Genomic DNA, 18809 nt, shown 5'->3' with positions numbered 1-18809 from the left:
AAACAGACACAAGTGAGCAAATGCTATTGGAAAAGTGGCACCCCTAGATGTGTGCAAACCCAGGTTGCTGCAAACCTTCAATGTGTAATAAATGCAGTATCTGCTAAATAAAACAAAGTCCAGTAAAATGAGGTCAACCTGCATTGCTGCAGGCCCGTGCAGTCTGGCTTGGATGGCTGTGAGTCTGAGGCATTAGATTTTTTTTTTTTTTTTAATTTTTGGCCACAAGGCATGCAGGATCTTACTTTCCCAACCACGGACTGAGCTTGTCTTCCCCTGCAGTGGAAACCTGGAGTCACGTGGATTCTTTACCTTCTGAGCCACCAGGGAAGCCCCTTAACCACCAGACTGCCAGGGAGTTCCCTGAAGCATTAGTTTTTTAAAAGGACTATTCAAACAATTCTTGTGGCTTGAGGATCAAGGTTTCCCATAGAAAAAACTGAGGTTGTGTAAATTCCTCTTTATGGATCGTAAGATAAGCAGTTACCCTTCAACATGGCCAAAGGTGCATGGCGTGATTTCACTTCCTCTCTTGGGCGCTATTTACGTGGACTGCCCTGTCCTATTGAGTGACAAGGATCCCCAAGAGGCAGGTCAGCTGGACTCCTGTGTTTGGCTGACCACAGTCACAGTAAGGAGAGAATTCAGTGATCAACGTGCCTTCATCCTGGGATGCTGATGGTGTTTGCTGAGATTTACCTGCTGAGGTTTACCTGTGAACCCTCGGAACTGCTTTGGCTGGACCGCAAATTTATAGCATACTTTTTGATCTTACCATGTTAAAGTTATGGGACAGAAACAAGTATTCCCCCTTCAACTGGTCCTTGGAAAAAGATTAAACAGGGATAAAGTGTCACATTTACTCTTTGCCTAATAAGTTCTTTTGGTGGGTATTCCCAGCTCCCGGAGACCCAAGTTCGATTCTTGGGTTGGGAGGATCCCCTGGAGAAGGAAATGGCAACACTCCAACATTCTTGCCTGGGAAATCCCATGGACAGAGGAACCTGGCGGGCTACAGTCCATGGGGTCACAGAGTCAGACATGACTGAGCATGTCACACAGACAGCTTCCATAAGAACCTCATCATGAAGTTATACAAACACTAAGTTAATCCAGTAAGCTCACCTGTGTACCCCTGTATGCCTGGACCTCAGTTTGTTCTAAACTGGAGGGTGGATTTGACCATCTCTAAGTCTCCATCTTGCTCCAACATTGTGTTTTTCTCAGATTTTATTTACCCATCTGAGTTGAGACCCCCAAGAATTGCCTTCCTTGTTGTTGTCAGTCACTAAGTCATGTCCAACTCTTATGAGACCCCATGGACTGTAGCCTGTCAGACTCCTCTGTCCTTGGGACTTACCAAACAAGAATACTGGAGTGGGTTTCCATTTCCTTTTCCAGCAGAATCTTCCCAACCCAGGGATCAAACTCTCATCTCCCGCATTGTCAGGCAGATTCTTTACCACCGAGCCACCAGGGAAGCCCTACCTTCCTTGTCAGCAGAAGAATAAAACTAGGGTCAGTGGGAGCTTTTGACTCTGAAGCACTTGCTCTGGGTATGAAATTCCTAAGATTTCTCTACAAGGGTTTCTGTTTCTGCATTTTCACCTTTAAGAATATCAGTATCTGAATAAATCCGACAGAAAGTATCTGTTAGGATAGTAACAGGGATTTTTTAAAGACATTTGGAAATGTGTCCTTCCTTTCCATTCCATCAGCACCAGCCTGGGTCCAAGCTCATCCTCTCCCCGGGACTCCATCCTTTCTAGCTCCAGGGACTGCTCCTAAGGGGAGAGTGATTGCCATCTGTCTTGCACAGACATGAATTTCCGCCTCCAGGGTACAGATTACTCAGCCAAATTCCACAAACTCTGATAAATATTTGGAAAAAAACCACCTTCTTCCTTCACTAACATTTAAACATTACATAAGACTGGGGGCAGGGATTCTCCTACCCCCAGAAGGACTTCATGGGGGAAACAGCAACTCTGTCCCTGGTTAAAGTTCCAAAGTCCTCTTTTTCCTCTTGAACAGGACTGTGGCCGGGCAAAATACACATCCCTTTAAAAATCACCTCACAGCTGGAAGTATGCAAGTTTTAGCGAGTCACAAAAAATAGGGAAACTTACACAGAGTCCCCTTGGCCACTTCCCCATTTGAGTGATCACACACCCAGAGCTGCAGCTCTGACGGCGCTCTCAGTGAGAAGGGAAAAGGTGTGTTCACAGCCACCCAGTCAGGGGAGGGACGTGAGCCTGATTGGGAAATCCCTGGACAACGAGGATATAAATTCCTGCCCGACCGCTGAGCTTCCACTGAAGGTGAAAGGCCTGGCAGCCTTCCCAGAAGACAAGCTCCAGGTGAGCAATGCAGAGCTGCAGGTAAGGGGGGTGGGTTTGATCTGGGAGTCAGGGCATCTGGGCTCCATCATTTCTCCAGGGAACCTCAGAAAGCTTCCCTGATGTCTCTAGACTGCAGAGGCCTCCTCCAGGTGGCTCCCCTCTCTCTGTGACCTTCCCCACCCATGGGAAGGGGACCTGGACCTTTTGAGGTTTCAGTTTCTCTATCTGTCAAGAAAGGGGCTGGATCAGAGGGTTTCCAAGGACTTTCTATGATTGGAGGGAGTGAGTGAAAGTCGCTCAGCCCTGTCTGACTCTTTTGCAACCCCTTGGGCTGTAGCCTGCCAGGCTTCTCTGTCCATGGGATTCTCCAGGCAAGAATACTGGAGTGGGTAGCCATTCCCTTCTCCAGGAGCTCTTCCTGACCCAGGGATCGATCCTAGGTCTCCTGCATTGCAGGCAGATTCTTCACTGTCTCTGTGATTGGAGTGACAGGCAAAACTGCCATGCAATCAGGAAGGGGAGAGGAATGGCTGAGAGGGTCTGTCTCTGGCTCAGGGGAGGCTGTGCCTCTGGGACTTACAATGAGCTTAGAGGCTTTCCTCTTTGGAAGGATCACGGGATGCTTTCTTTTCTGAAGTATGAGTAACTTTTCTAACATCTGGGATCTTTGGGTTGGCTGAGCCCCAAACCTCCTGACCGCCTTGGAAGAGCAGCAGGCAGAGTGTGGTTAAGTGCCAGTCCCAGAGGCTGAAGGGCCCAGGTTCAAGTCTGGCTGTTCTTGTTATAACTGTGTGACATCATGTGTATGTTCCTCTGGTAACTGTCTTTTTTTTTTTCCTATTTATTTTTATTAGTTGGAGGCTAATTACTTTACAATATTGTAGTGGTTTTTGCCATACATTGACATGAATCAGCCATGGGGTAATTGTCTTTTATAAACCCTGTACTTGAGTGAATCAGGAGTACCATCAAAAGAGATGGTCCACCCAATGGCCAGCAGCTCCCAGTAATCCGCAGTCAAGAAACGTTAAGCTTACCTTTATCCCTTGCTTTATTCCTGTGATGTAACGATAAAACTGGGCATGATTTTCTAAAAAGTCATTTTTACCATCAATTATCATTAAGTAACCCACACGATTTATTTTTACCCTTCTGGCTCCTGCTTGTCCCCACCTGTAAATCGTAATGCTAGTGGTGAGGATGCGTGCATTCATGCTAGTTGCTTCAGTTGTGTCCGACTCTTTTGCAACTCTGAGGACTGTAGCCTGCCAGGCTTCCTCTGTCCATGGGATTCTCCAGGCAGGAATACTGGAGTGGGTTACCATTTCCTCCTTTAGGGGATCTTCCCAACCCAGGGATTAAACCTGCATCTCTAACATCTCCTGCATTGGCAGGTGGGTTCTTTACACTAGTGCCACCTGGGAAGCCCAGCAGAGTAAATGAATCCAACCCACATGGAGTTTTGGTGCAGTGCCAGGCACAGGGGGGCGCTATCTGAATGTTTTCTGTGTTAACTGTCCTCCTCAAATCCAAACTCCGCTTTGGAAGCCTGTCCTCTCCCTGGCTCCCAGCTCCCTTGGGAGCCCCTAGCCCCACTCTGCCTCTAATGCTGTGTGATCCCGGGTCAGGGCTTGTCATCCTTCTGAGTTTCTGGTAAACTGAGGCCATTGACTGACCTGCCCTTCGGAGTCTTGCTGTCTGCGGTGGGGTGATGGGGTGTCCCTCCACACCCCAGTTCTCCCTTCCCTGAGCACTGCCTTCCAAACAAGGCAGGGGTGGGGAGGGGGCTCCTCCCACACACATCATAGAAGGGGTATCTTCCTGCAAACCTCATGACAGCCTTGTCCATTTTAATTGTATTTCCCACTTTTAAACCTGTCTGGTTATCCTAATGGGCAGGGGGCTGTGAAGAAAGTCACTGCCCCATTTGTTCCCAGCTGGTCTGGGACCCCCCTTTCGCATGCTGCCAGCTGGCCTTCCCCCTCTCCCCCCAAAGTCTCTACTCCCGCCAGCCCCTCAAAGCCAGGCTGTTTGACAGTCAACACCTGCGTGGGCAGGAGTGCTCAGAGCTAGGATGGCAGAGGTGGCATCTAGTGATGGCACAGCTGAAGCAGTGCAAGCATGCAGTTCAGCTTCAGGTGGTCTTTTTAAGATTTACTATGTTTGTCTGTGCTGGATCTTGGTTGCCGCACGCAGGCTTTCTCTACCTGTGGTGGGTAGGGGCTACTTTTTGTTGCAGTATGAAGGCTTCTCGTTGCAGTGGCTTCTCGTTGTGGGGCACGGACTGTGCACACAGGCTTCAGCAGTTGCAACGTCCACGCTCTAGTGCACAGGCTCAGTGGTTTTGGCGCACGGGCTTAGTTGCTACACGGCATGTGCGATCTTCCCCGACCAGGGATTGAACCCTGTGTTGCAAGGCACATTCTTAGTCACTAGACTATCAAAGAAGCCCCAGGTGGTCTTTTTATGTGTCCAGCACCTGCTCTGTACATGGGGGATACTTGATCAGGACAGTGACTTTGACAAGAGGTTCTCAAACTTGAGCTTGCTTCAGCATCACCTGAAGGACGTTATTAAAATGATGGCGGAGCCCACTCAGGGCTTTGGATTCAGTAGGAGCAGGGGAGGGAGGGGGCTGAGCACCCGTGCTGCCCCTGAGTCAGCAGGTGGTGCTGGGGCGGCTGGTCTGGGGACCTGGAGAGCCACTTTCTTAGGAGGTTAAGAGATCTCATGCCCAGAGGCGAATCAGCTGGAACAAGTGAGTATATCAGTGGCTGAAACCAGACCTCCGTTTCCTCTCCATTTTGTTCCCCACTCATGAAGGCGTATTGCTTGAAGGAGGGAGAAAAAGGACAGCGAAAAGATGAAAGGGATACGGAAGTTTCCAGTTGATGGGGTCACAGGAAAAATAGTGATGAGGATGGTGTTGATCCTCTAGCGTCTCAGAATACCTGCTTCAGTGTTTTAGCTCTGGTTGAGCATTAAAATCACCTGGAGAGCTGTAAAAACTCTCTGTACCTGGGACCAACTACATCAGGAACTTTGAGGGGTGGGGTTCAGGCATCTTTGGTTTTTAAAGCATTCCAGGCAATTCTGATGTGTAGTCAAGGTTGATATCCACTGCTCTGTTCTACCTGGTGAGTTCCTCACTGCCACACTTTTATAAACTGTTTAGGGACTTCTTTTTCTTTAATATTTATTTATTTGACTGCATCAGGCCTTAGTTGTGGCATGTGAGCTCTTTAGCTGCAGCGTATGAACTCTTAGTTGTGACATGTTGGATCCCTGACCAGGGATCAAATCCAGACCCTCTGCACTGGGGGGCATGGAGTCTTACCCCCTGGCCCACTAGAGAAGTCCCAGAGGAGGTCTTCTTAATATGGGGTCCACTGAAGGGTCTTAGAATTCTGGGAGTCTGTGAACTGAGATGGGAAAAAATTACATTTCTTTTTTCAAAACCATCTAAGTCTCCCTTCAGCACCTGGGTTCTGAACCTGTTATGTATCTGATTGACTCTCATTAGATAAAAGGGCATTTGATTCACCAGAAGCATGAAGCGAGAGAAATCTGAGAATCTGTGTGGAACTCCATCGAAACATTTCTGGAGCATACTTGAGTTAAGAACCTCACATGAAACATAAATAATTTCCTAAACACAGGAGGTCTGTTATCATGGCACTTGATTGTGGGCCCAAAGAGCCCAGTTTACAACTGGGATATTATCTTGCTACGTGACTTGGACATATAACTATGTTTCTGGATGTTTCATTCATCTGATGAAATGGATGGATTAGAGAGCAGGGGTTCTTTTGTTATTTTAAAAATGTTTTTGGAAAGTACCCACTTCACTCGAATTTTTCATGACATGTCAAGAGGAAATTTAAGAGTGCTTGGGCTTAATTGGGGATTGCTAGCGTGAGTGTGTTCAGGGGCCAGGAAGCAAGTCAAGTCTGTGAGGTTGTGAATGACAGGGCCTGTGACCCACTGCAATGAGTCTGTCCCTTGGAAAGACATTTAATGTAAGACAGCGCCACCACTCTGACTGGAAGATACACACCCACATGTTGAACAGGCCTCTGACCCCCAGTCTGTGATTCCCAGTGTAGCTTTGACACCTGGTGACAATCAGATCACATCACCCTTAAGTTGAAGGGACGAGGACCAAATCCTGGGCCCACCACTTCTATTTGTATTTCCTTGGAGGTGTTATTTAACATCTGTAAGTCTCAATGTCTTTACCTCTAAAAGGAAAATAATAATATCTAGTTTGTAAAGTACTGAGAACATTAAAAGAAATCATACATGTCAAGACTTCGCCCAGTGCCTGGCACATGGTGGATGTTCAATAAAAAAAATGTTAGTTGTTATCACCATCCTCATTGTTAGATTATGAGGTACTGACCTCAAAATTTCAAAAACTACTCTGAGAGGGCTGGCATGATCAGAGGCACAGGGACTTAACATTATCTCTGCTCTTAATTCCTGTGGGTATCTGCCTACTTTATTTAAGGATAGAAAGAAGTGAAGTCGCTCAGTCGTGTCCGACTCTTTGTGACCCCATGGACTGTAGCCTCCAGGCAAGAGTACTGGAGTGGATTGCCATTTCCTTCTCCAGGGGATCTTATCAATTCAGGAAGCGAACCTGGGTCTCCCGTATTCCAGGCAGATGCTTTAACCTCTGAGCCACCACGGAAGCCCCTATTTAAGGGTAAGCCAGGCCTAAATATCAATGCTTCTCAAATCACATGAGAATCTTGGTAAAGCGCAGCCAATTCTGGTTCCCTAGGTCTGGGGTGGGGAGAGGTTTTGCATTTCTCATAAGTGATGCATGTCCATGATGCTGGTCCAGGGACCACACCTTGAGTAGGAAGGCTTTAGAATATTTGAGACAAAGTTTTCTTATCTGGGAGCAAGGAAGTTAACGTATGGCTTTGGATGTGCCCTAAATTTTCTAGAGCTAATAGTCATCAGAATGTTTTCTTAACTGTCTGTGGTTGGCAGAATTCTCAGACACCCCTCACTGATCATGCTTTGTGTAAGCCCCTCCCCTTGAATGAGAGTGGGTTATCCAAACATTATGGAACGGCTTTCCCACGATTAGGGGACCATATGCAGTGAAGGCGAGGGAATTTTGCAGGTGTATTTTAGGTCTACAGCCAGTTGACTTGAAATTAATCAAATGGAAGACCAGCCTGGCACAACCAGTTGGACTCTTTATTTATTTATTAGGATTTTATTTATTTATCATTTTTGGCTGTGCTGGGTTTTTGTTGCTGCAAATGGACGTTCTCTAGTTGCGGTGAGTGGGGGCCCTCTCCAGCTGAGGTGTGTGGGCTTCTGATTGCGGTGGCTCCTCCTGGTGCCGAGCATGGGCTCTATGGAGTGTGGGCTTAGGTAGCTGTGGTTCACGGATTTAGCTGCCCTGCAGCCTGTCGGTTCCTCCCAGACCAGGGATTGGACTCGTGTCCCCTGCACTGGTGGGTGAATTCTTGGCCACTGGACCACCTGGGAAGCCCTTAGTTCTTTAAAAGAAGATCTAGGGGTCAGAGTCCAGAGGTGAGAGAGATGTGAAGTAGAACTGAGATTGTCCTTTGGCCCTGAGGAAACAACTGTCCTGTTGAGGAGAGGGCCCCGGGGCAGGAAGCAGCAGCGGGCTCTAGTTGCTGAGAGTGGCCTGGTCTGACAGCCGGCAAGAAAGTGGGGACCCCAGCTGTACAGTTGCAAGGAACTGAATTCTGCCAACAGCCCCAGGCAAGTGGGCCGGGATCCCAAGCTTTGATATCAATCTGTGGGGCTTCCCTTGTGACTCAGCTGGTAAAGAATCCGCTTGTAATGTTGGAGACCTGGGTTTGATCCCTGGGTTGGGAAGATCCCCTGGAGAAGGGAAAGGTGACCCACTCCAGTATTCTGGCCTGAAGGATTCCATGGACTGTATAGTCCATGGGGTCGCAAAGAGTCGGGCATGGCTGAGCGGCTTTCATTTCACTCTGGGACCCTGGACAGAATCTATCTGAGCAGGCAGACCCACAGTGACGCTCAGCTCGTAATGGGGCCTGGTTTCACGGCAGTGAGTCTGTGGTCTTTTGCTCCAGGGCAATAGAAAGCAAATACAATGTCCTCATTCTTCTTTTGGATTGCTGTGCCTAAAGATAACTTTTGTAGACAACCAGTAGGCTTCATATTATCTCAACGCAAGTGCTGGGGTGGAAAATCGGTGTTTCTATTTGTTGTTGTTCAGTTGCCAAGTTGTGTCCAACTCTTTGCGTCCCAATGGACTGCAGCACACCAGGCTTCCCTGTCCTTCACTGTCTCCCTGAGTTTGCTCAAACTCATAGCCATTGAGTCAGTGATGCCATCCAAACATCTCATCCTCTGTCACCCCCTTCTCCTGCCCTCAATCTTTCCCAGCATCAGGGTCTTTTCCAATGAGTTGGCTCTTCACCTAGGTGGCCAAAGTATTGGAGCTTCAGCATCAGTCCTCCCAATGAATATTCAGGGTTTATTTACTTTAGGATTGACTGGTTTGATCTCCTTGCTGTCCAAAGGACTCTCAAGAGTCTTCTCTTGCACCACAACTTGAAAGCATCAATTCTTGGGCACTCAGCTCTTTTGATGGTCCAACTCTCACATCTTTACATGACCAAAGGGAAAACAGACAGGAACAAGGGGATGGACCCATGGATAGAAGTAAACCTCAGCCTCCTATCAGGGTGTCCTGGCTATCCTAGGGGGCCACCATCGAGCAGCAAGGGCTCAGGGTTCACAGTGGTAGAAGAGAGTGCTGGGGAGAGGGGCACCAGAAAGAAAACTCCTGGGGGTGACCCATGTCCTTCCCACTCCTTCTTATGATGACCAATTCTGTGATCATGCCTAACGTGAAGGGTACAGTGAAATGAAATTCCTTGTGCACCTCAAGGTAGCACTGGTCCAGATGTTGGGAACCCAAGTCTATCAACCCCTGTGTTGCCAGAGAGGAGGCAGGATTTCAGATAGCTCAGCTTCAGGATGCTCGGCTCACACCAGGGATGGATCTGGCTGCCCTGGCCGCCTGGGAGAAGCCAGAGGGAGCACGTGTGTGTAAAGGGAATGCCACCAAAATCTTGGCTTTCTCTGCCCGCCGAAGTGGGATAAAAAACCCAGAGAGTTTGGAGGAAATAGAAAGGCAGCTTCGATCCTCGGCCGGCAGAGGGGGAGAACACGGTAGGCTCTTGCCTCAAGAACTCTGCCCCCCTTCCATGAGGAATCTGGGGGCTTATATTAGATGAGGCCTCACAGTCAGGGCTAGGTGATGAGGAACGAAGGTGTAAGGATCCTGCATTCTTTCTCTTGCATTGTTTTAAAAACAGCATGGGCTGGCATCAGGTGGTCTGTTAGGGTGAGTCCGGCCGTCTGGTAGCCTGGTAGTTGGGTCTGTAGCCTTTTGAGTGTTGTCCTGGGCCTTCTTTCTGTTATGTAAAAAAGAGAAAAACTACAAGGGGGATCCGTGGGGAGAGGGCTGTGAAGGTGAGCGCCAGATACAGGATGATAGGTGCAAAATGTGAGTTGGGGGCAGGAGAGCAAACCTAGTTACAGACAACAGATTAGGAACAATTAGAGTAAAAACTCAGAGTGGCCAGGCCTGCTCTCTTTTCTCTTTATCTTCTTCGGTCTCAGGAAAGAAAAGAAAAACTCATTCCTCTTTTTTCCTTTTCCCTGCAACAGAAACTCTCCCTCTGGCCCCAGAGGAGAGCACAGAGTTTCTTGGTGGGACTTCCTGGGTTGGTGGAAAATCCATGTAGTTCTGGGCTGTCTTCAGGCTGATGACTGGGGATTCTTGTGCCAAGGACTTTCCCCACACCCAATAGACCAGAATCGTTTGCTTTTCCTAGCGTGATTGGTTTTTTTTGGCTTGATTTTCACCTGCTCTCTTGTCTGTGCTGGGCACAAGGCTGGAGAAAATTATGCCTTCTGTGACCCTTAGGGGACAAGCCATTCTGGGTGGGCATAGTTTCCAGTGAGTAAGAGATGATCTTTTGAAGCATAAAAAGAAAAATCTCCTCTGTTCTGACAGCTTAATAACTTGGGGAGGAAATATTTCTAAAATATATGTATGGTGGTAAATATTTGTACTCACTGCAAGCTGATGTCACAAAAATGAGCTTTTAATAACTTTTCTAATAAGAATCTCATTTGGCTCCTGAGGCTCCTGTCAACTTAAAAAATAGTCACAACCTAAAAGTTGAGAGCTATGTTTTATTTGATGGGAATTTTTTAGGACTTCAGGCCTGGGAGACAGCAACTCAAGTAACCCTAAGAGAATTACTCTGAGGAGGTGGTGGGGAGGAGTTAGGTTGTATAAGAGTTTGCAATGAAGGGTAGGTAGTCTGAACATCTAAAGTATTTTTGCGAATTATAGAAAACCAATCTCAAATTAAGGAATTTAGTGCCCACCTGTGTATGGGAAGATGCAAGAGTCTGGGCTCATTGAAATCATTCCTTTCATATGCATCTCAAAACACACACCCAGCATCCTGTGTTTTTTTCACATCCTGAGTTCTTCAGGGCTGACTGTAGAGAGTGACTGATCCCTGATGGTTGCCAGGGCATGAGGGTGTTCTTCTTTCTGAGTGCCCTGGAGGGCTGGGATCGCTGATGACTGTGACATCCTTGTTTACTGATATGGCAGGAAACCCTCCATTTCTCACTCCTATTAATGAGTAAAGGGGAATTTAAGCTGCCAGTTCATGTTATTCTGGTCTAGGTTGGCCCAACTCTGCCTCTCTGGGTTTTATTCAGTCTCTTTTGGGTATATGGCTCAGATGTCGTAGAATCTGCCTGCAGTACAGGAGACCCAGGTTCGATCTCTGGGTCGGAAAGATCCCCTGGAGAAGGAAATGGCAACCCCCTCCAGTATTCTTGCCCAGGAAACCCCATGGACAGAGGGGCCTGGTGGGCTGCAGTCCATGGGGCTGCAAGAAGTCAGACACGACTGAGCAACTAACGCTTTGGGTAGATGCTCAGTCTTAGAATTTCTGAACTTGCCACCTACTTCTCGCCAAGACCGGAGTCTGAGAACTGGGGAAGCTGTGTCCCCAGGATGTGATGGGGAGGGCAGCTGGTCCCCATCTGCTGGCCCGGGGGCTCCTCACTGGCTTCCATGAAGATGTTCCTGGGCCTGGCTGGTCACACAGTGTCCGCCTACATCTCCCGCTGAAGTTCGTGGCTGGGAAACCTGGGGTCTGGTCCTTCCTGGGAGTCAGAGCCAATGCACCGGCTGACATGGCCCCACTGTGCCCTTGGTGGCTCCATGGACTTCTGTGCCCCAGCCATGGGCTTGTTTTCCCCCTGGCTTAGACTGGCTAACTGTGCAGGGGATACCCGAAACATGTACCAACCAGCAGGGCAGGAGCACCGATCCGTCAGAGCGGGTGCTGCACTAGGCTTTGGACCATGAGGATCTCAGGGGAGCCTCCCTGGAAAGGCAGAGTGTGGAGAGCTCAGGGCTTAAGGACGTGGTTATTTCCTAACTGGTAAGGACATGTTTCTGGGTTTCCCAGGTGGCACTAGTGGTAAGAACCTGCCCGCCAATGCAGAAGACAGAAGAGTCATGGGTTCGATCCCTGAGTTGGGAAGATCCCTTGGAGGAGGGCATGGCAACCCACTCCAGTGTTCTTGCCAGTAGAGTCCTACAGACAGAGGAGCCTGGCAGGCTACAGTCCATGGGGTTGCGAAGAGTCAGACATGACTGAAGCAGGTTAGCACACATGTTCGCAAGGACATGTTTTCATAATCGGCCGTCCTGCTCGTTATGGACTGAGTGTCCCGCAGCCTCTAGGTCATCTTGTCCTTCATCACGGCAGCCCCATATCAGCTCAGATCTCAGCTTGCCCCAGTTTTCCACTGGAAGCACAGGGGGAGCTCTATTTCCTCTCCATCAGCAAAGAACTGAGACTCACAGGTAACTAACCCTGCCTCCCTCCACCTTAACATGCAATGTCTCCATCCTCCCTGGGTGCTGCCGTCGTGATCAGGGCTCCCTACTTTACCCTGGTGGGAATTCCTCGAGGGACCCCGTGGGAAAGCAGAGCTGTCCCTCTGCACTCAGATTTTGAGCCTGAAAGTAGGGGCAGAACCCATTTTCCCAACTTGGACACCCCCTATGTTATGTTCACTTCCTGCCCTCCTTACCAAGCAAGCCTTTGGTCTTCCCCTTTTTGGAGGGGCATAGTGGCTGAAGACTCAGAGGAAATGGGAAGGGAAATACACTGGAAGATAATTCGCTGTTATCCCCACCACATGCATAATGCACCTCCTAATCTTGAGAAAGAAGGTCCAGAGAAAATAGATTCATTTGTATCATTTCTTTTTAGATTCATCAATAAGGAGTCATATGAGATTTCTCCTTCTCTGCCTGACTTACCTCACTCAGTAAGACAATCTCTGGGTCCATCCATGTTGCTGCAAATGGCATTATATCATTCTTCTTAATGACTGAGAGCGAGATTTAAACTGTTCTTCATGATTCAGGGAAAATCATACAGACACCAGCTGTTTTGTGCTGGAACACCTGGACACTTTCAGGAAACATGGAGAGGTGGAGGGGGATGTTAGCATTCGCTCTCACGGGGCTCTGTTGTGCTGTTTGGTTCTTGCTCTCATCTTAGTAGTTTTTCTTCTCTGCTGTTGGGCAATCAGCTGCTGCATCTTTGTGGGTGTGTTTTCCTCTGTCAGCCCTCCCTCTTTTTCTGATTAGCTGCCTCTTCTCTAAATCTAGGCTATGACAAATCTAGATAGCATATTAAAAAGCAAAGACATTACTTTGCTGACAAAGGTCCATATAGTCAAAATTATGGTCTTTCCAGTAGTCATGTATGGATGTGAGAGTTGGATCATAAAGAAGGCTGAGCATAAAGAAGAACTGATGCTTTTGAAATGTGGTGCTGAAGAAGACTCTTGAGAGTCCCTTAGACTGCAAGGAGATCCAACCTGTCGATCCTAAAGGGAATCAACCCAGAGTATTCATTAGAAGGACTGATACTGAAGTTGAAGCTCCAATACTTTGGCTGCATGATGCAAAGAACCGCACTCATTGGAAAAGACCCTGATGCTGGGAAAGATTGAAGACAAAAGGAGAAGAGGGCAGCAGAGGATGAGATGGTTGGATGGCATCACCAATTCAGTGGATGTCAACTTGGGTGAACTCTGGGAGATGGTGAGGGTCAGGGAGGTCTGGCGTGCTGCAGTTCATGGGGGCGCAAAGAATTGGACACAGCTTAGCGAATGAACAACCTCTTCTCTACTTCTCTTTGAACCATCTAGTCACCTTTCCCTGACCCTCAAGGCTCTTGGAAGACACAGAAGGACTTCTGAGCTGCCCCCAGATTGGAATCTGGCCGTTGGGTGGAGCTTAGGGATAGGCAAGCCTGCATCCTGAAATGACAGATGTTTCTGATGATGAGTTCTTTCTGGAAGTGTCCGTCTTACAAGGTGCCAGCGTGGCCACCTGTGGAGGATGCTGTTTGGGAAGACTGTGTAGGTGGGCTGCTAAGTTTGGTGGCTCCTGGAACCCCCTCCAGCGCCAGGTGCTTCCACAGAGCTGAGATCCAGTCCCAGGGATGAGGACCGTGTAGATTCAGGTTTGCCTCCTGCTGCATCAGTCCATTAGCTCTCTGGCCTTGGGATACCTGCTCAGTGTACCTGAGTCTGTTTCCATTGTTAATGTTGACAGTGGGGATGACTCACTCTTACCAGACCCATGGGTTTTGCTCTGTGGAGTTGTTCAGAGTACCGAACCCCTTTTACACAAACCTTGGGCTGGGAGAATTTGAAGCCTGGTGGGTTTGTACTGTGGGTGCCAAGGGCCTCAGGGGCCCAGCTTCCATGTCTGTCCTGCTGGGTGACTACAGGTGACTATTCTGAGCTAGAGGAGGGCTTGTTGAGGGTTGGCCTGTGGGAGGGGCTGATGCGGGAGGAAGGAAGTGTCTTTGCTTGCTGGTCCAGAACCCCCAAGGGCCCTGAACGACTGCGGCTTGCTGGGAGTGAAACCCATGAGTGCAGTGTTTGAGTGGCAGGATGAGCTGGGCTCATTTGCTGAATCTCTTGGTTAATGGTTCCTGGGGCAGAAGTTGGTCAAAGTTCAAAAAGTTTGACAGGGGAAGAGTGATTTTATTTATTTTTTTATTTAACTTTTAAAATTTATTTTTGTTAAAAATTTTTTTATTGGAGTATAGTTGATTTATAATGCTGTGTTAGTTTCAGATGTACAGCACAGTGAATCAGTTATGTATGTACATATATTTGCTCCTTTTTGTTTTTTAGATTCTTTTCCCATATAGGTCATTACACAGTATTGAGTAGAGTTCCCTGCGCTGTACAGCAGGTCCTTGTTGGTTTTCTGTTTTATATGTAGTGGTGTGAATTTGTCAGTCCCAATTTCCAAACTTATCCCTCCACCCTTCTTTACCCCCTGGTGGCCATAAGTTTGTTTTCTCCAACTGTAACTCTCCTTCTGCTTTGTAGATAAATTCATTGGGAAAGGGTGATTTTAGAGCGAAAGGTACTTACTGGTAGACAGTAAAATAAAAGAGAGTGTGTAGCCCATGGTGGAGCTGAGTCTCAGCCTTACCGGGTTCTCCCCTTTGAGATTCCGCCCAATGTGGCCCAGCGGCTGGTTCTGCCAAAGATGGGTCTTCCTGTGCCCTGGCTTCCCGTTAGCGCATCTGTCCCCTTGACCCCATTAGGGTCAAGACTTGCCAGTGACGCAGCCACGCAGACCTGAAGCCATCCCACTGTCCTGCTCCGAATCCCTTCATTCCAGAAGGGAGGGAAATGCTAGCCTCTCTTTTCTACAGGACAAAAGTAGTGTGTGGACATCTCTCAAGGATTCTGCTCTGAACCAACACGTTTGTCTGCCTCAAACCTGTCTTTTATTTCTCTGTGTCTGAAGTTAGAGAATCTCAAATGCCTAACATTCTGTGCTTCCAAGAGACTTAGTTCCAAATACTTTTTATTTGGCTTCAACATTGAATTAATAATTGCTTTTCCAAGCTTAATTTTGATGTAAATATTTATTTCCCCATAGGTTTCAGGGGGTTTTGTGTCACATGCCTGAAACACCCTGTTTAGATTTTTAGGAATCTATTTTGCATACTGGATGTGACTCAGTGGGAGGTGTGAGGCTGGAGAGCTATTTGACTTCACTGATAGTCAAGATCTGTCACCTCATTTTTGTGTTTTGGATGACTGTACTTCCTGACTCATAGATGGAAGCCACTCATAGTGGCTTAAAACCTTCCGGGAACAAGGTAAAGGTAGAAATAAAGAAAAGTTTCATCTTCTAGATGAATTAAGAGAGATACTCAAATATACTAGAGAATAAAATGTTTGCTCCTTTTAAATGCCTGAAGATTTATCTCTGGAGCTGACGTTTGCTTATTTACTCTCAATAAACTTTCAGGTGTTCAGGGGAAATTGTGTGTATGTGTGTGTGTGTGTGTGTGTGGCCCAGGTGGGTCCAAACAGGGCTGAGGTTCCAGCCAGGGTGTTCAGGGGAAATTGTGTGTGTGTGTGTGTGTGGCCCAGGTGGGTTCAAACAGGGCTGGGGATCCAGCCAGGGTTTTGGGGCCCAGGCCCCACTTTTGAAAACTATGGGAAATTAATATTTACATCAAAATTAAGCTTGGAAATTTTTTCTAAATTAAAAGCTGAAGCAAAATGAAAAGTATTTGGATCTAAGTTTTTGAGCAGCACAGAGGTCATGAGCGGTCATGGGGGGCCCAGAAGGAGAGACAGACAGAAGACAAAGAGAGAAGATGAGAATAAACCAAAATTGGTGACTCTGGGTAAGATACATTGGGCCTCCCAGTGGCTCAGTGGTAAAGAACCACCCACCAACGCAGGAGACACAGGAGACACAGGTTCGATTCCTGGGTCAGGAAGATCCCCTGGAGAAGGCAGCGGCAACCCACTCCAGTATTCTTGCCTGGAGAAACCCATGGACGGATAAGCCTGGTGGGCTACAGTCTGTGGGCTTTCAAAGAGTCAGACAGGACTGAGCAACTAAACGATAATAACAAGGTAAGATACATACCAGTGTTATACTTTTTAGTACACATCATGTTCTGCAACTTGTTAGTCTGTTGGAATTGTTCAGAATTAAAGTAAAAGGTGAAGTGAACACCTGCACACGTGTAGGCTGCATGTCCATCCTTGAGCAGGAGTCAGGCCCAGGGTCACGGGTGGGGACAGTCACCTGGGCCTCAGGGGCCCGTGGTGGACGCTGCTCAGGCCTCCCCCTCCTTCCCGCCCCTTCCCCCGCCTGGGCACCCCTGGCTTAGGCTGAACCATCAGCAGTTTCCACCTTACTTCATTCATTTTCTTTTTTCAATTTTCCCCACATTTTTGGTCACTTTCTGAGCCTGGCCCTGCTTTGCCTCCTATTCCTCTCTACTTTTACACTGAGTTCAGCAAAACAGGTCATTTGACAGAAGAAAAAAAAAAATAAAGCTAGAATTGTAACTCAAATACTTGGAACAGAATGCCTTTATAATTTCTTTCTTCCAGTAAGAAGGTCATCTCAGATTCAAGCAGAAATGTCAAATTGCCTGTAATTTAAAGACACATTTAAAGAAAGTAGGACAGGAAAACAGCATTTTGCTGCAAAATGAATTCTTCTTCCTCGAGGCTGCCAAAAACTGATGTTTCCCACACCGCGGCAGCTCTGGTTCCAGCCTGCTTCTGAGGTTTAGATGATTGAAAATGATCACTGCTATGTGTTTGTGGCTTAATTGTCTGAAGCCACTTCCTGGAGAGGTCACAGGGCAGCTGCTGTTTTGCCAGAGTCCACAGAGAGGACTGGAGACAGCTGCCTTCGGCTGGGGGCCCAGGCGGGTCTGGGGGTCCAGGCCAGGGGTTGGGGAGCCTCGGTGGCGCTGGGGGCCCAGGAGGGGATCTGTGGCCCAGGTGGGGCTGGGGGTGCAGGCGGGGGTCTGGGGGTGGCACTAGGTGGATGGGCAGGGGCTGGTCTGGGAGGAGAGCAACAGTGTAGAATTTCGTTCCCCTGGAACAGGGTGTCCTTGTGTCAGCTCTGCTCCTCACCCCCACCAGATGTGGTTTTGAGAGGAGGGTTGTCTGTCTCACGTTCATCGCCTGAAAAGAAAGTGATGGCACTATATTTCTTGGATCCCCTCCCAGCTCCAAGGCTTCAGCAAGCAGCCACCCCAGAGTGGACGCAGCCTGACTGTTGGGGTCAGAGTGACTTTTAAATAGTTACAAACCTTCTCCCCATCAGAGGAGGCTAAGCCTGAGCCTTGGGGGTGCTTTCATCTGAGGAGAGTTGAGATGACTTCTTACAGTCAATGGGCAGAAACGTTTTAAGAGTCAGGTCTCAGATAGAAGAGCAGTGAGAATGTTAAGTGTGACAGATCCCTGTGGGGCTCCTTCCCTGAGCTCCTTGATATTAGGGGTTCAAGATAGGAGTGACAGGAAGCCTGAACAAAGAGGGCAGTCGGGGTCGGGGTGGGGGCAGCTCCATGAAGGCACCGAGGAGCAGACTCCTTCTGCACACGGTCTGCACGTGGCCCCATCCAGCCACTATATCCACACTGAGCTGGCAGCAAGGCTGACTTTGAAGCTGAGACTTTTAAGTTTTTCGGACACTTTTAAGTTGACGTCCGGGAGGAGCATACGTTTCCACTTATATTTCATTGGCCCAGATTTTATCATGTGGCTACTCCCTAGTTGCAAGAGAAGCTGGGAAATGTAGTCTTTGTGTGGGATGGGAGGTGCTCAGTTAAGAGTCAGGGGGCTTTCTGTTATTGGGGAAGCAGGCACCGGAGAAGGAAGTTAGCATCTGTCACAGAAACTTTGTTTCTGAAGACTAAGCGCTTTGGAATCACCTATGCTGGGTTTAAACATCAACCCCATGTACTAGCTGTGAGATATTGGCCAAGTTACTTCACCTCTTTAATCTCTTCTACTTTAGCGTCCATGGATTTGGCATGATGTTCACATCACAGGCGCAAAACAAAAGAATAAACACTCAGTATTTAGCACAGCAACTGTCTCCAGTCCCCTGGTCCCTGTGTCAATGTCTTTGACTTCATTCATTTATTCAGATGTGTGGTATTGATTGTTGTTGTTCAATCACGAAGTTGTATCTGACTCTTTGCCACCCCATGGACTGCAGCACACAAGGATCCCCTGTCCTTCACCATCTCCCGGAGTTTGCTCAAACTCATGTCCATTGAATCAATGATGCCATCCAACCATCTCATCCTGTCACCCTGTTCTCCTCATGCCCTCAATCTTTCCCAACATCAAGGTCTTTTCTAATGAGTCGGCTCTTCACATCAGGTGGCCAAACCATTGAAGCTTCAGTTTCAGCATCAGTTCTTTCAAAAAATATTTAGGGTTGCATTCCTTTAGGATTGACTGGTTTGATCTCCTTGCTGTCCAAGGGGATTCTCAAGAGTCTTCTCTAGCTCCACA

The 18809-nt window shown here is 48.1% G+C and overlaps 1 protein-coding gene across 3 annotated transcripts in view; it reads left to right on the top strand.

Annotated features, from left to right (window-relative positions):
- The first annotated feature begins 2182 nt into the window (after window positions 1-2182).
- IL1R2 (interleukin 1 receptor type 2) overlaps window positions 2183-18809 on the top strand; it is a 40408-nt gene continuing 23781 nt past the window's right edge. Inside the window, exon 1 of one of the 3 annotated variants that reach the window (XM_065929702.1) lies at window positions 2183-2381. In XM_065929702.1, the coding sequence (XP_065785774.1) occupies window positions 2368-2381 (14 nt within the window). In that variant the 5' untranslated portion in view covers window positions 2183-2367. Of the gene's footprint in view, window positions 2382-11922; window positions 12280-18809 lie in introns of those variants that run through there. The other 2 variants (XM_065929703.1, XM_065929701.1) reach the window with 2 other exon arrangements.

The sequence above is a fragment of the Muntiacus reevesi genome, chromosome 3 (assembly GCF_963930625.1).
Source record: "Muntiacus reevesi chromosome 3, mMunRee1.1, whole genome shotgun sequence".
Classification (NCBI taxonomy): Eukaryota; Metazoa; Chordata; class Mammalia; order Artiodactyla; family Cervidae; genus Muntiacus; species Muntiacus reevesi.
Note: the sequence above shows the minus strand (reverse complement) of the source record. Positions and strands in the feature narration are given on the sequence as shown.